Source organism: Zalophus californianus, chromosome 9 (genome assembly GCF_009762305.2).
Source record: "Zalophus californianus isolate mZalCal1 chromosome 9, mZalCal1.pri.v2, whole genome shotgun sequence".
NCBI classification, from domain to species: domain Eukaryota; kingdom Metazoa; phylum Chordata; class Mammalia; order Carnivora; family Otariidae; genus Zalophus; species Zalophus californianus.
Window position 1 is genome coordinate 64,035,226 of NC_045603.1, and position 16,206 is coordinate 64,051,431.

The 16,206-nt window shown below is 36.3% G+C and overlaps 1 protein-coding gene and 1 non-coding gene across 7 annotated transcripts in view; one reads left to right on the top strand and one right to left on the bottom strand.

The window, feature by feature from the left end:
• The window catches only part of SPATS2 (spermatogenesis associated serine rich 2), a 150,835-nt gene that overhangs the window by 56,758 nt on the left and 77,871 nt on the right, over positions 1–16,206 (bottom strand). For 4 of the 6 annotated variants that reach the window (XM_027594659.1, XM_027594656.2, XM_027594657.2 and 1 more), the window contains one exon: positions 15,019–15,287. In XM_027594659.1, coding sequence (XP_027450460.1) covers positions 15,019–15,043 — 25 coding nt within the window. In that variant the 5' untranslated portion in view covers positions 15,044–15,287. Of the gene's footprint in view, positions 1–1,419; positions 1,442–6,396; positions 6,448–15,018; positions 15,288–16,206 lie in introns of those variants that run through there. The other 2 variants (XM_027594663.2, XM_027594661.1) reach the window with 2 other exon arrangements.
• On the top strand, positions 7,445–7,551 carry LOC113923252. The gene has a single exon (XR_003520250.1). It is a non-coding gene; the product is annotated as a U6 spliceosomal RNA (small nuclear RNA).

Below are 16,206 nucleotides of genomic sequence, written 5' to 3' on the forward strand. Positions count from 1 at the left end.
TTATTTATTTGAGAGAGAGAGAATGAGAGATAGAGAGCACGAGAGGGAAGAGGGTCAGAGGGAGAAGCAGACTCCCTGCCGAGCAGGGAGCCCGATGCGGGACTCGATCCCGGGACTCCAGGACCATGACCCGAGCCGAAGGCAGTCGCTTAACCAACTGAGCCACCCAGGCGCCCCTTTCCATATGGATTTCTAAGTGAAAAAAGATAACCTTTTCCTCAAAGTTCTGCAGTACTACCTTTTTTTTTTTTTTTTTTTTAAAGATTTTATTTATTTATTTGAGAGAGAGAATGGGATAGAGAGAGAGAGCATGAGAGGGGGTAGGGCCAGAGGGAGAAGCAGACTCCCTGCCGAGCAGGGAGCCCGATGCGGGACTCGATCCGGGGACTCCAGGATCATGACCTGAGCCGAAGGCAGTCGCTTAACCGACTGAGCCACCCAGGCGCCCCTGCAGTACTACCTTTTAGGTAAATAAAATCTCCATATATGAATAGCTCTGTTTCGGGCCTGTTTCATTTATCTATATTTCCATCTTATGGTAATACCATATTGTCTTAATTACTGTAGCTTCACGATAAGTCTTGGTATCGAATTCGGCAAGTTTTCTGACTATGCTGTTAAGAATTCTTCAGCTATTCTTGGCCCTTTGCATTATCATATACATTTCAGAATCACTTTGTCAAGTTCCACAAAAAAATAACATTGGTGGTGGGGTGCCTGGCTGGTTCAGTCAGAAGAGCATGCGACTCTTGATCTTGGGCTTGTGAGTCTGAGCCCCACATTGGGTACAGAGATTACTAGTAAAAAAAATAAAAACTTAAAAAAAAATAATGTTGGGGTTTTTATTAGGATTGCACTAAGTCTATAAATCCATTTCGGAGGACAGTTGTCTTCAAAATATTGAGTCTTCTGATCCATGAATATGGTATACCCTTCGATTTAAGTGTTCATTTCTTCCAATGATGCTTTATCATTTTTAATAGTGTTTTTACATATCTTTCATTGAATTTATTTCTATGTTATACTTTTGGTACAATTGTAAATGGCATCTGTTTTTAAATTTCATTTTCTAATGACTTACTGCTGGTATAAGTAGGTGTGATTGTTTTTTGTAGAATGATTTTATATCCAACGACATTGTTAAAATCACTAATTCTAATGGTTAATATTCTGTGGGCTTTCTATGTAGGGTATCTACAAAAATCATACAGCAAGCATCAATGTAATGGTGAATGCTTACACCTTTTCCTTTAAGGCCAGAAAACAAGACCAAAATATTTGCTTCATTACTTTTTTTCTTCCCAACCTTACTAATAACTGACAAATATGATTATATATATTTAAAGTGTACAATGTAATGAGCTGATATACATATCTACTGTTGGAATAATGACCAAGACCAAAACAATTAATCATCACCTCGCATAGTTAACTCTTCTGCTTCATTACTTCTCGACAACTGGAAATCTAACAACTACAACAAAGCAAGGAAAAGGGAAGAATATCATAAATACTGGAATCCAACTCTTCAAGAATCATTTTATTTCCTCTCTATTTTTCTGGGGGATTTAATTTTCTGTTTTTTCCCTAACTTCCTTAGAACTTAGCTCACTGGTTTGCAGCCTATCTTCTTTTTCTTATATATACATTTAAACCTAAAAAACTTTAAAAACCCCTCTAAACATGGTTTTAGCTGCACATTATAAGTTCTTCTGTATAAATTTCTATTATTGCTCTAGCTAAAATATTTTCTAATTTCCATTTTGATTTTTTTATCTGTTATTTAGACGTATTATTTCTTAATACCCAAATATTTGGAGATTTTCAAATCAACTTTTGGATAACTAGCTTAAATGCACTGTGGTCAAATAACAATCTGTATGATTTTCATTCTCTAAAAATGGTGGAAATTTGCTTTATGGCCCAGTATATGGTTAATTTTTGAAAATGTTCTAGACACACCTAAGAAGTAAGAAACAGGGGTGTCTGGGTGGCTCAGTCGGTTGAGCGTTCAATTCTTGATCTCAGTTAAGGTCTTGATCTCCGGGTTGTGAGTTCAAGGCCCACACTGCGCTCCATGCTGGGCATGGAGTCTACTTAAAAAAAAAAAAAAAAAAGAAGTAATAAACATATATATACTTAGTTGTTGGATATACTGTTCTAATTATGACAATTACATCACATTTGCTAGTCATATCATTCAAATATTTTATTTTATATCTTTATTAATTCTTCATCTGATTGTTTTGTCAGTTACTGAGAGATCTGTATTAAAATCTCCTACTATAATTATGTATTTCTCTTTTAGTTCTGTAAATCTTTGTTTTAAATCTGTTATTAGAGGGGTGCCTGGGTGGCTCAGTTAGTTAAAGGTCTGCCTTTGGCTAGGGTCTTGATCTCAGGGTCCTAGGATCAAACCCCATTGGGCTCCCTGCTATGCAGAGAGTCTGCTTCTCCTCCCTCTCTGCCCCTCCCCCCACTTGTGCTCTCTCTCAAATAAATAATTTTTAAAAATCTAAATCTGTTATTAAAATTATTTTTTGTTAAATTAAATAGTTTATCATTATGAAGTGCCCCTCCTTTATCCCTAATCATGTTTTTTTGCCTTAAAATCTACTTTGGCTGAATATTAATATATCCACATTCAGAACAGTTTTCTTTTGTTAAGTGTCTAATTCTATTTTTTATTCTGGTAAAAAAAAAAAAAAGCACAGCATAATACTTACCATCTTAACCATTTCTAAGTGTATATAGTCAGTAGTGTTAAGTATATTCACATTATTATACACCTACTCTCCAGAACTTTTTCATCTTACAAAACTTAAATTCTGTATCTATTAAACTCCCCATATCCCATTATACCCCATAACCCCCAACTCCTAACAATCACCATTCTACTTTCTGTGACTTTGACTCCTGAAGATACCTTCTATAAGTGGAATCATGTATTTGTATTTTTATGACTGGCTTATTTCACTTAGCATAATTTTTAAAATTTTTTTAATTAACATATAATGTATTATTTGTTTCAGGGGTACAGGTCTGTGATACATCAGTCTTACACAATTCACAGCGCTCACCATAGTACATACCCTCCCCAGTGTCCATCACCCAGCCACCTCATCCCTCCCACCCCCTTCCACTCCAGCAACCCTGTTTGTTTCCTGAGATTAAGAGTCTCTTATGGTTTGTCTCCCTCTCTGGTTTCGTCTTGTTTCATTTTTCCCTCCCTTTCCCTATGATCCTCTGTCTTGTTTCTCAAATTCCTCATATCAGTGAGAGCACAGGATACTTGTCTTTCTCTGATTGATTTATTTCGCTTAGCATAATACCCTCTAGTTCCATCCACGTCGTTACAAATGGCAAGATTTCAAATTTTGATGGCTGCATAATATTCCATTGTATATATATACACCACATCTTCTTTATCCATTCATCTGTTGATGAACATCTAGGCTCTTTCCATAGTTTGGCTATTGTGGACACCGCTGCTATAAACATTGGGGTGCACGTGGCCCTTTGGATCACTACATAGCATAATGTTCTTAAGGTTTATCCAGGCTGCAGCATGTCGTGACTATTCTCTTAATTTAACAGCTTCCCTGGAGATTATAACACCTATTTTTGACTTGCAAAATTCTATTGATTGGCAGTTTTACCCCTCTTCCTTGATAAAGCAAGGGAGCTTAGGCCCCTCCTAATGTACAGGCCATGACTACTGTGTATGTTAATTCTCTATGTGTTTTTTTAAAGTTGAGAGAGAGAGAGAGAGAGAGGGAGAGGGAGTCAGGGGAGGGGCAGAGGGAGAGAATCTTCAAGTAGACTCCCCACTGAGGAGTGAGCCCAACATGACATGGGGTTTGATCTCACAGCCCATGAGATCATGACCTGAGCCGAAACCAAGAGTTGGACATTCACTCAACAAAGCTACCCAGGTACTCCTTCATTCTCTATGTGTGTGTGTGTTTTTTTTATGAAAGATGTATTTTAATTAATTAATTTATTTTTGTAAGAGAGAGAGAGAGAGCATGAGTGCACAAGTGAGGGGAGGGGCAGAGGGAGAAGCAGACTCCTGCTAAGCAGGAAGCCCTATGCAGGACTCGATCCCAGGACCCTGGGATCATGACCTGAGCCAAAGACAGACGCTTAACTGACTGAGCCACCCAGGCGCCCTCTCTATGTGTTTTAAAATTCTAACATCCTAATAAAACATTCTTATTGTTTTATACAATCAATATTCACTTAGACTTGACCATGTATTTGTGGTTTGCATTGCTATTCATGCCTTCTTGCATCTCCAACCTTCCAACTGGGTCATCTTTCAGAACACCTTTAGGATTTTTTTCAGTGGGATTCCAATGGTGACGACTTCTTTTTGGTTTTATTTTTGTGTTTTGTTTTTTAAAACTTTATTTCGCTTCATTCTAGAAGGATATTTTCACTGTATATGATGTGTGTAGAATTGCAGACTGGCAGTTATTTTAACTCAGAACTTTAAAGATATCATCCCACTGTACTCTGTCTTCTATTGTTCCTGTTAAGAAGTTAGCTCTAGCTCTGTGATCCTTTCAAAATTGTTTGTTTGTTTAAGCTTTTATTTATTTACCTGACACACAGAGAGTGCAAGCAGGAGGAATGGCAGAGGGAGAGGGAGAAGCAGGCTCTCGCTGAACAGGGAGCTCGATGCGGGGCTCGACTGTAGGACCCCGGGATCATGACCTGAGCCAAAGGCAGACGCTTAACCAACTGAGCCACGCAGGCACCCTCAAAATTGTATATTTTCTTTCTCTGGCTGCTTTTAAGATTTTCTTTGTTTCCTAGAAATTTTACTATAATGTTCCTAGGTGTGGATTTCTTTACATTTATTCTCCTTGTGATTTGTAGCACTTTTTTTTTTTTAAGATTTTATTTATTTGACAGAGAGAGACACAGCAAGAGCAGGAACATAAGCAGGGGGAGTCGGAGAGGGAGAAGCAGGTTTCCCGCTGAGCAGGGAGCCCGATGCGGGGCTCGATCCCAGGACCCTGGGATCAGGACCTGAGCTGAAGGCAGACGCTTAATGACTGAGCCACCCAGGCGCCCCGATTTGTAGCACTTCTTGAATCTGTGGCTTGATGGTTTTCATGAATTTTGGAAAGTTATCAACAATATCTCCTCAAATACTCTTCCTTATTCTTTTTCTTCTGGAGTTCCCATTACACATATGACATATCTAATCTCTGTTTTCTCTAAGTCTTTCACCTACTCTTCTGTATTTCCTAATCTTTTGAATTTTCATGCATGATTTAGTTTCTTCTAACTTATAATGCAGTTCAGTGATTCTTCTCATATACTATCAATCTGTTTTCATTTTCTTTAAAGATTTTATTTATTTGACAGAGCAAGAGAGAGCACAAGCGGGGGAGGGGCAGAGGGAGAACAAGACTCCCCGCTGAGCAGGGAGCCCAATGCGAGGCTCAATCCCAGGACCCCGGGATCACGACCAGAGCCAAAGGCAGACCCTTAAGTGACTGAGCCACCCAGACACCCGTTTTTAAAACCATACATTGAGTTCAGTTTCAATTACCGTATTTTTCAAATCTAAAATATGCATTAAAAATAGTTTGCCAGTTATCTGTTGAATTTCCCCAACTTATTTTTATTTCCTTGAACCTTTTAAGAATAGTTATTTTAAATCTGATAACTCCAATATTTGGACCTCCTGTGTATTTGTTCTATTGTCTAATGTTTCTTGTTCCATATTCTTATTGTTTCATCCCCTCAGGTTTCTAATTATTTTTTTACTGTGTACTAAACAACCTATTTAAAAAACTGATAATGAAAGTAATCTGTGAGGATATCCAGAGAGGATTGTTTACTTGTACCAGGGCACTTATGTTACCTCAAACCAATTTCAGGTATTGAAATAATTTGAAGCTAAGTTGCAATTCCTACAAGGGCGAGTCTATTTCCACTCATCTTTATTACTAGGACTCAAGTCTCTTGGGGTCCTATGCAAGAGCAAAGGGGGATGGTCACCAGTCCCCGCTCACATCCCAGAAGGCCTTGAACATCCATCACTGTCCTCTTGGCTCCAGGAATGTGTCACCATTCAGCTTTTCAACTGCTCTAGCCTATTTGTTTCACCCAAGTAATTGCCTATGTTATTCTCCCTTCAAAATGTTTACCTTCCCTATCTTTGGTCTAACAGATTCTTGCATGCACCAAACAAACCCTTCTGGGCTAATTTTGAAAAAAAATGCACGTTTGAAAAATGTGGGGGGAGTTTTTGTTGTTGTTTTCTTTTTTTTGTAGTAAGCACATAAATGAGCAGTATAAGAAACAACTTAAATTGGTTCTAAGAATAACCTATTTTTTTAATTGCCCAGGGTAGAAAGATAAGCCACATTTACTTACTTGTTTCTCACCTTTATATTAGATATTTTAGATATATTAGATATTTTATCCCTAAAAGGAAAGAAAAAAGAGAAATATGTGGCCAATTATTTCCAGTTATCTTTTGTAGAACAGTCAGCTACGGCCTAAAATAAAATATCCTCTTTATTGAATTTCTAAAAAGAGATTTCTATAAAAAAGTGTATTAAGAGTGAGTAAATGACTTTCAACAAAAAGAATGTGGTTGAGAACAATGAACCTAAAAGGCCCAAAGACTTGCTTTGGTTCTGTATTAACTTCCCATGGCCATTATAACAAATTACCACAAACTTGGTGGCTCAAACAATAGAAATTTATTCTGTCATAGTTGTAAAGCCTAGAAGTCCAAAACCAGTTTCACTGGGCTGAAATCAAGGTAATGGCAAGGCCACACTCCCTCTGAAAGCTCTAAAGGAGAATCTGTTCCTTGCCTTTTCCAGTTGCTGGTAGGTGTCAGCATTCCTTGGCTTGCCATATCACCCCAATCTCTGCCCTCATAGTTATAATGCCCTCTCTTCTACCTGAAATCTCCTTCAGCCTCCCCCTTGTAAGGATACTTGTGACTGCCATTTAGGGCTCACCTGGATGATCCAGGATAATCTCCCCATCTGAAGATGGTGAGAGATGGTAGCTACACTTGTGGTGAACATATAGCATTATATATAGTTTTCAAATCACTATGTTGTACACCTGAAACTAATGTAACAATGTGTATCAACTATACTTCAATTAAAAAATTTAATTTAAAAAAATCAAATATTTTTTAAATTATAAACTAACATAATTTGTTTCTAGACAATCTACAGTGTATCAAAGTAATGAGCTAGTTGTTGGAAAGACATATAAGAATAAAACCCAGTTATTATCCCAACAGGCTCAGAGTCTAATAGGCAAAGAAAGACAGGCATACAGTGAATGTTTGTAGGTATCACAGATGAACTGGGAGGCACAAAGAATAAAGAGGTCAGTTCTGACAGTTATTAAGGTTCCTTTAAATTTAAAAATTCTATGACTTTATAAAAAGTCTGTAGTGCTAACACTGGTAGCACATATACTAAAACTGGAATGGTACAGAAGAGATTGGTGTGGCCCCCAGGCAAGGATGACATGCAAATTCACGAAGTGGGGTGCCTGGGTGGCTTAGTTGGTTAAGCGACTGCCTTTGGCTCAGGTCATGATCCTGGAGTCCCGGGATCGAGTCCCACATCAGGCTCCCTGCTCGGCGGGGAGTCTGCTTCTCCCTCTGACCCTCTTCCCTCTTGTGCTCTCTATCTCTCATTCTCTCTCTCTCTCAAATAAATAAATAAAATCTTTAAAAAAACAATTCACGAAGTATTCCATGAAAAAATTCTTTAATTAAAATTTAAAAATAAAAACAGGTTGTAGCTCTTTTCTTTAAAAGGAAGTCCTCACATCCATTAGGATAGCTATTTAAAAAGCAAACAAACAGAAAACAAGTGTTGGAAAAGATGTAAACAAGCTAGAACCCTGTGTACTGCTGGTGGGAATGTAAAACAGTACATCTGCTACCGAAAACAAAATGGCAGTTCCTCACAAAATTAAACAGAATTACCATTAATCCAGCAATTCCACTTCTGGCTATAAGCCCAAAAGAAGTGAGAGCAGGGATCTCAAAAGATATCTGTACACCCATGTTCACAGCAGTATTATTTACAACAGTCAGAAAGTGGAAACAACCCAAGTGCCCCATCCACAGATAAACAAAATGTGATAATACATACAATGGAATATTACTCAGCTTTAAAAAGGAAGGAAATTCTGACACATGCTACAACATGGATTAACTCTGAACACATTATCCTTAGTGCAATAAGCCAGTCATAAAAGGACAAATACTATATGATTCCATTTGTATGACTTATCAAGAATAGTCAAATTCACAGAACCAAAAAACAGAAAGTAGGATGGTAGTCTCCAGGGATTAGGATAAGAGTAGGGAGTTATTGGATACAGGGTTTCAGTTTTGTGAAATGAAAAAAATTTGGGGAGGGCAGAGGAAAAGAAGAGAGAAACATTTAGGTAGATCTATATAAAACAAGAAGTAGTGAAGCAATTAAGCAATAGCACAGTACTGAGATAGAGAAACTGTTAATGCATGATCAACTATGAAATTTAAGTCAGCTATTTTAATGTTTCAGAGGTTTAAATATCAAATGTGAAGGTGTTTTGTAGCTGAATAGCTTCATAAGTGGGAAAAGAGGAAGAGAGAGAACTAAAGTTAAGTGCAAAATGAAGTCAACAAAAAAAGTACAGTACTTGTGAACTTGCTCTTATCATTGTAACTTGATAAATAGAGTTAGACACTTACAGGCAAACACGGTTTTTATGTCTAGAAAAATATTAGCAAATCTGACTGTTGAAAAGAGTCTAGTGTACCAAACCCAGAGATGGTGATTCCCAAAAAAAATTTTTTTTAATTTCCATGATGATTCTGAGATACAGTCAAGTCTGAGAGAAAGAGATTACCTGACCAAAACCAGGGCACCTAAAATTTTAAAAATTACAATCGTTTGGTCTCATCCTTCTCTGGTCTCTAAAGACTATTTAGAGAGAAAATTAGGATCACTAGTAATCTGTGGGAATCAGAACTAAACCTATTCCCAACCTTGGATTACCTCCAGAGTTGGTTTTCTTTTATCTAGTGCTGAATTCAGACATCAGTCAGGAAAAAAAGTTATTCGTAATTATCCCACTATAAATTCATATCCTGAACCTCATAGGTTCCCAAATACCTGCTATGGGTTCTACTCAAAAGTTCTCTTATTTGATTTTCAACATTTGGGTGCCCAACAAACGGTTCAAGTAATCCAAGGGTAAGGCCCACAAGAGATTTTTTGGCAGAAGCATTTTTTACCTAATTAACTAGTAAGCCACATGAACCAGTAGGCTACTTAAGTCTAAAGACCTGCCCCCTGTTGCCACTATTTAATTCAGAGCTATTCAAACCACCAGGTATAAAGAACTAGTTGTTGTTTTTATTGTTTTAATTTCTAATCTTTGAAGACCAGTGCTTTTATAAAACAATAAAACTGGGCTTGAGGGTGGTGGGAAGAGGTTGGGCAAGTCCTCTCCTTAAAACACAAGTATTAAGCTGAACAAAACTGTCAAAAACAACCATTTCAGGGCTCTAGAAATCAATCAAAGGCCACAACAAATTATTGAGAAACTGCTAGAGCCTTAAGTAAGAACAATGAAGTTTCTACCTTTCTTGCCTAGGACTGCTCCCATTCATATCTCCAGCTCCGTGGAGGACAACAGCTTTACCAGGGCAAGGCTAGCCATAAAAACCAGCAGCTTTATTGCCAAAGAAGGCTAACTAGAGAGGAGGGGGTTTGTCTAAAGTAGGCTAAAGTGGAGAACTCAGAAAAATTTTTTTTGAAAAACTTGCTGCTTTGCTAGCCTGAAGTTGGAGTCTTGGTTAGGTGAGTGGTAAACAAATAGGAAATTTAACAGGAAAATCTTGGAAATGAAAGAACCATAGAAAAGCTAGATTAGCTCTCTACAAATCCCTAGCTAAATGAGAAACTATGCACATGCACGGGGAAACCCAAGAGGCCAGTGGAAAGTAAAAGTGAAAACAAACTTAAGAACTGCCTGAATTTTGAATGTCCTCCTCAACCTGCATAGTTCAATCAGCAGAGGATAAAAGCTTATGCATTTGAGATGTTTAACAGAACAGTCCAAATCACTGGCTGACCAATAAACATTGCAGACACAGGGACAATCCCTAAAAAGCAAAAATAAAAAATAAAAATCAGAATTTAAAAAAATGTGCAGGTACCTTTGTGATGTACACATGGGGACAGGTAGATGCCTCAATTTATGTCCAGGCTAATTATTTTTAAAATACCCTCAAGAAAATAAATTAAGAACCCAGAGTTAATATATTACCTTAACTATCCACTTTAAAAAAAGCCAAGAAAGTAAAAAAGATTCATACATAGGTAAAACACCAGTCAATAGAAACTGACTCTGAAAGCATCCACAAGTTGGTGGACTTAACCAACAAAACTTCAAAACAACTAATAAAAATATATTCAAGGAATTAAAGGAAAATATAGTCATACTGACTCAACAAATAGAGAATCTCAATAGAGAAATAGAAACTGTAAGATAAAACTAAAAAGAAATTCTAATTGAAAATACAATACCCAAATGAAAAATTCACCAGATAGACTTAATAGCAAATTTGAGATAGCAGAAGAAAAAAATCAGTGAACTTGAAAAACGATCAATAGGAATTAATCTAAATAAAGGAAGAACAATATGAAAAAAAATTTAGAAGACAAAAGAAAAATGTTCCTCAGTCACCTGTGGGATAACATTAAGATTACCAATATACACATCACAGGATTCCTAGCAGGGGAGGAAAGAGAGAAAGGAGCAGGAAAAACATTTTTTGATGAAATAATGGCGAACATTTAAGGAAATTCCCAAGAAATCCATACCAAATTGCATCAGTCCAAATGCTAAAGACAAAGAGAACAAGAAAACAACAAGAGAACAAAAACAAGAAAAAATGATTCATTGCAAACAGAGGAACAACAATATGACATATTCAGTGGAAAAGCATATTCTAAGTGCTGAATTCTATAGCCAGCAAAACTATCCTTCAAAAATGAAGGTAAAGATATCCAGATTAAAAAAAGAAAAGTCTAAAAGAATCCATTCCTGTCAGACTTGTGTACAAGAAAAACTAAATTCTTCAGGCTGAAAGGAAAACCAACAGTAACTCAAATCCAGAGGAAGGAATTAAGAGTACTCAAAATGGTAAATATTTGGGTAAATATAAAGACAACGTATATTTTTTTCTTTTCTCCAAATTTCTTCAAAAAGCGTAAGACTGTTTAAAACAATAATTATAACAACATATTGTTGTGGTTATATATGGATGTGATATATGTGAAATAATAGTACAAAAGCAGGGGAGAGGAAACAAGGCTATATTGGAACAAAGCTACTATATTTTACTAGATTTCTTTTTTTTTCAGATTTTATTTATTCATTTGAGACACAGAGATACAGAGAGAGAGAGAGCATGAGCAGGGGGAGAGGCAGGGGGAGAGGGAGAAGCAGGCTCTCCACTGAGCCAGAAGCCTGATGTGGGGCTCAATCCCAGGACCCTGGGATCATGACCTGAGCTGAAGGCAGACGCTCAACCATCTGAGACACCCAGGTGCCCCTATTTAACTGGAATTCAGTATTAACTGGAAGTAGCTTGTGACAAGTTAAGGATGCATATTGCAATCCTAGAGCAACCACTAATAAAATAACTATTTAAGAAATAGCTTTAGGGGCGCCTGGGTGGCTCAGTCGTTAAGCATCTGCCTTGGGCTCAGGTCATGGTCCCAGGGTCCTGGGATTGAGCCCCGCATGGGGCTCCCTGCTCAGCGGGAAGCCTGCTTCTCCCTCTCCCACTCCCCCTGCTTGTGTTCCCTCTCTCGCTGTGTCTCTCTCTATCAAATAAATAAATAAAATCTTAAAAAAAAAAAGAAATAGCTTTAAAATAATCAGAGGAATTAATACACTAAGTATAAAATATAAAATAATATATAATATACAAAATATAAAAAATATATAAAAAAGGCAATAAAGCAGTAGCAGAGGAACAAAAAAATAAGATGTAGAAAACAGCAAATAGCAGGCATAAACCCAATCATGCTCATAAATACATTAAATGTTGAATGGACTAACTAATCAAAATGTAGAGTTGTTAGACTGGATAAAAAGGCAAGATCCAACTATATGGTGTCTACAAGAGACACCTCTTAAGTTCAAAACGCAAATAGACTGGAACCAAAGGATGAGGGTTTCAGCACCAGCCCCCACCAAAAAAAAAAAGAGGATGAAAAAGATAATTCCTGAAAACAGTAATTATAAGAGAGTTGGATTTGCTATATTAATATCAGAAAAACTAAAACTTCAAAGACATATTCCTATAAAGAATATTTCATAAGAAAATAAATCTATCAACAAGATAAAACAATCATAAATGTGTATATACTTAATAACAGAGTCCCAATATACGTAAATTAAAAACTGACAAAACAGAAAGGAAAAATACACAATTCAACAATTGTAGTTGAAGATTCAATACTTTTCTCTTAGTAAATGACAGAACAATTAAACAGAAAATTAGGATATAGATAATTTAGATCATGATCACCCAACCTGATCTAACATATATAAGAACAATCTCCCAACAATAGATCAATACACATTCTTTTCAAGCATACATGGTATGTTCCAGGACAAATCATATACCAGACAAATACATCACAAGAACAGAAAACTATACACTGATAGCCCTCATGAATATTAGTTTTAAAACTCTATACCAAAATATTAGCAAACAGAAACCAGTAACATAAAAAAGGGATCATACATTATGACCAAATGGGATTTATTTATTTATTTTATTCATGAGAGACAGAGAGAGAGAGAGAGAGAGAGGCAGAGGCAGAGGGAAAAGTAGGCTCCCTGCGGACCAAGGAGCCTGATGCGGGACTCGATCCTCGGACCCTGAGCTAAAGGCAGACGCTTAACCAACTGAGCTATCCAGGTGCCCCCCAAATGGGATTTATACCAGGAATGCAGAATTGTTTATCATCTGAAAATTAATATTCTATATTAATAAAGGACAAAATTACATAATTATATTAATAGATCAGGGTTTCCTCAGCAGTATTGACCTTTGGATCAGGCAATTCTTTGTTGTGGAGGGCTGTCTTGTGCACTGTGGGATGTTTACAGCATCCTGGAGCTATACCCACTAGATGCCAGAAGCACCTTGCCCCTGCAAGTTGTGACCTCCAAAAACATCTCCAGATATTGGCAAATATCCCCTAAGGGGCAAAATTATCCCTGTCTGAGGAGGACTGAAATAAATGCAGAAGAAACACTTGACAAAAATCCCAACACCCATTCATGTAAAAACTCAGCAAAACAGGAATAGAAAGGAACTTTCTCAAACTGATAAAGGACATCTAGGAAAACCCTACAACTAACATCATACTTAACAGTGAGAGACTAAATGCTTCTCTCCAAGCTTTTATAAGTATTTTGTGCTTTTTTTGTTCAACAAATTATACATATAGATTTATTTCAGAGAAAATCCTAACAACCAATAAGCTTTCTTTTGTTTCCAACTACATGTAAATCCTGGCTATGTTCAAATCAAAATTAGTTAGCACTTAATGCCTATGATATGGTCAAAAATTCAAATTCATTTTATAGTAATTAAATACCAACTACAAAAAGCAATGAATCCTTCTTACAGTTCTGGCAAAATACAGACATGAATTAAACAAAGACTCTAGTTTTAACAAGGTCGAAGCAATCTTCTGAAGTTAACTTTTTAAGGAAAAATTAAACTAAACTTTTCAGATGAAATTGTTTTATTTTAAAATCTGGAGTGCTATTTTTACTATAGTATTTCTCATCTGTAGGAGGAAAACATATTCAACATTTCAAACATAACTGGGAAGAAAGCAAACTGAATCATGATGACTAAGAAGAAAAAAACTTTGGTTATAAAAGCTTTTCAGTTGATAATCTCATTCTATAAAACAGTTCTTTAGTAATCTAACCATTCCCTAGAATTCAGATTTCCTTTATACAGACTTACTATACAATGAGTATAGTAACCACATACTTTCAAAACCACAAGCAGCTCTGGTACGTTATTTTTCTTAAAATAAGGTTTGTGAACTACTAAGTCAAAATTAAGTTTAAAAGCATTTCCCTTCATACTTAGCACATGACACCTGGATCTACACCTTTGTTTTGAATTAAAGAACATTAACTTTAAATTGAAAATTAAATTCAATGAGGGAAAAAAAACTAGGATAGCTATGGTCATTCTTTTAACAACTATATTCCAGTTATGTATAATAGTTCTAGTGCTACCATTAAATTTGTCCCTTTGCATTTTTGTAGCTATTCTAAAAAAGGTGAAAAAGTGATTTTATAGTCTTTACTGTCTTTGCCCTTCTTGTAACTATTCTTGGTATTTCTTGATCTTTGCATCTTATATTTTACTTTAGACAAGAAGCTAGAGTAATAATCCCAGAAGGAAAGCTAAAGAAAGAATCTAAAGCTGAAACATTTACTCTTGCTTCTTTTCCTGTCTCCAATGAAAAAAACATCAACGCACAGGATATAGACTATCCTGCAATAAGTTATCTCCCGCCATGCCCCCTAACATATGTTCACACTCCAGAGAGTGCATTTTCTAGATGCAGTTGGCTTTCCTGCAAATATATTCCAATTTAATACATTTATAGAAGTAGAAAAGCAATTGTTATATGAATTAATTCCCAAACTAGTAACACACAAAACTATAATCTAATATCCACAAATACTTAGATAATTAAAGAGACAACAGATAAAGTTGTGAATGTCCTATACTCTTCTAAAATTAACTGCAGTCAAGACAAAGAGATAAATCATACCTATCAGTAGTACTGCCCTGGGAAAGGGAAAATATAACCATTCAAAACACATTAAGAGAACCTTTTAAAAATATACAGATCATTATTTCACAACTATGCTGTTACAATTTATGCCCGCATGTAGTCTTACCCTTCTGGTTTTGTTTCCTAGACATTGTGGTTTCTTTGATCTCAAAAAATATAGATGAAAAGTATCCTTCTGCCTTGTCTGAGTTCTGACCGTAGTTATCTCTGATTTAAAAGTAGGCAACGGAAGTCTGTAGTTGGAGGTGGTAAATACCAAATTGTGGTTATCTGAAATTCTGCTCACTTGCTGTTGATCTCCTTTCCTTCTTTTGTATCAACTTCTTGTCAGGAAATATCATTGCAGATATTCATGTCTCTTTCTCCAGGGAGATTCTGGAGGGAAAACACACAAACACATTCACTATTACAGTAACAGCTATCTGTACAAAATTTCTAACAGATACCCACAGGTTTTACTTTGTATTTTTTCTAAACAAAACTAGCTATTAAAAGGAAAGTACTCTAGAAAGAATACAGTCACATTAAAAGCATTATTTTGCTCCATAAGAAACTTTAATCTTAGAGAAAGAGACCCAACCAAGAAACAAACTCTGAACTATACAAAACAAACTGCCAATTACCAGAGAGGAGGTGGGTGGGGGAGACGGATGAAATAGGGGATGGGGATGAAGGAGGGCACTTGTGATGAGCACCATGTGTTGCATGCAATTGTTGAATCACTCTACCATGCATCTGAAACTAATGTTATGAAACTAAAGTTAACATACGGTGTATGTTAACTATACTGGAATTAAAAGAGAAACTTTAATCTTAAAATCAGACCATCTTCTTAGTTCAGAAAGAAATTGTCTTACTCTTATCTTTTGTATCTAGCTCAAAAATCTTATCCCCAACTCTGCTTCACAAAGTATTACCTCTTATCACTCCCTAAGAACTTTCTTACCACCTGCTCTTCCTGCCCAAATCAAGGGTCTTTTTTCTGCCTCTAGGATATCCTGTATCTAACCTCTCTTCCTATTTCCCAGCTCAAATACAGCTGCAAGAAAACTGGGGAAGGGGGTGGGTGAATGGGGAGATCACAAAGGAATTTTAATAAGAAAAACTGGAAACAGCAAAATTTCAATTAGTCACTAGTACAGGAAGCAAGTTGTAAAGATACAAATGCTATTTTTTTCCATATATTACTGAACTTTAAAAAATATATGACCAAGATTTCTGGGTAAAGAAAGCATGATCAAAGGACTCTTATATCTGGACACCTGATAGGTGCAACCCAAGAAGGAAATGAGAG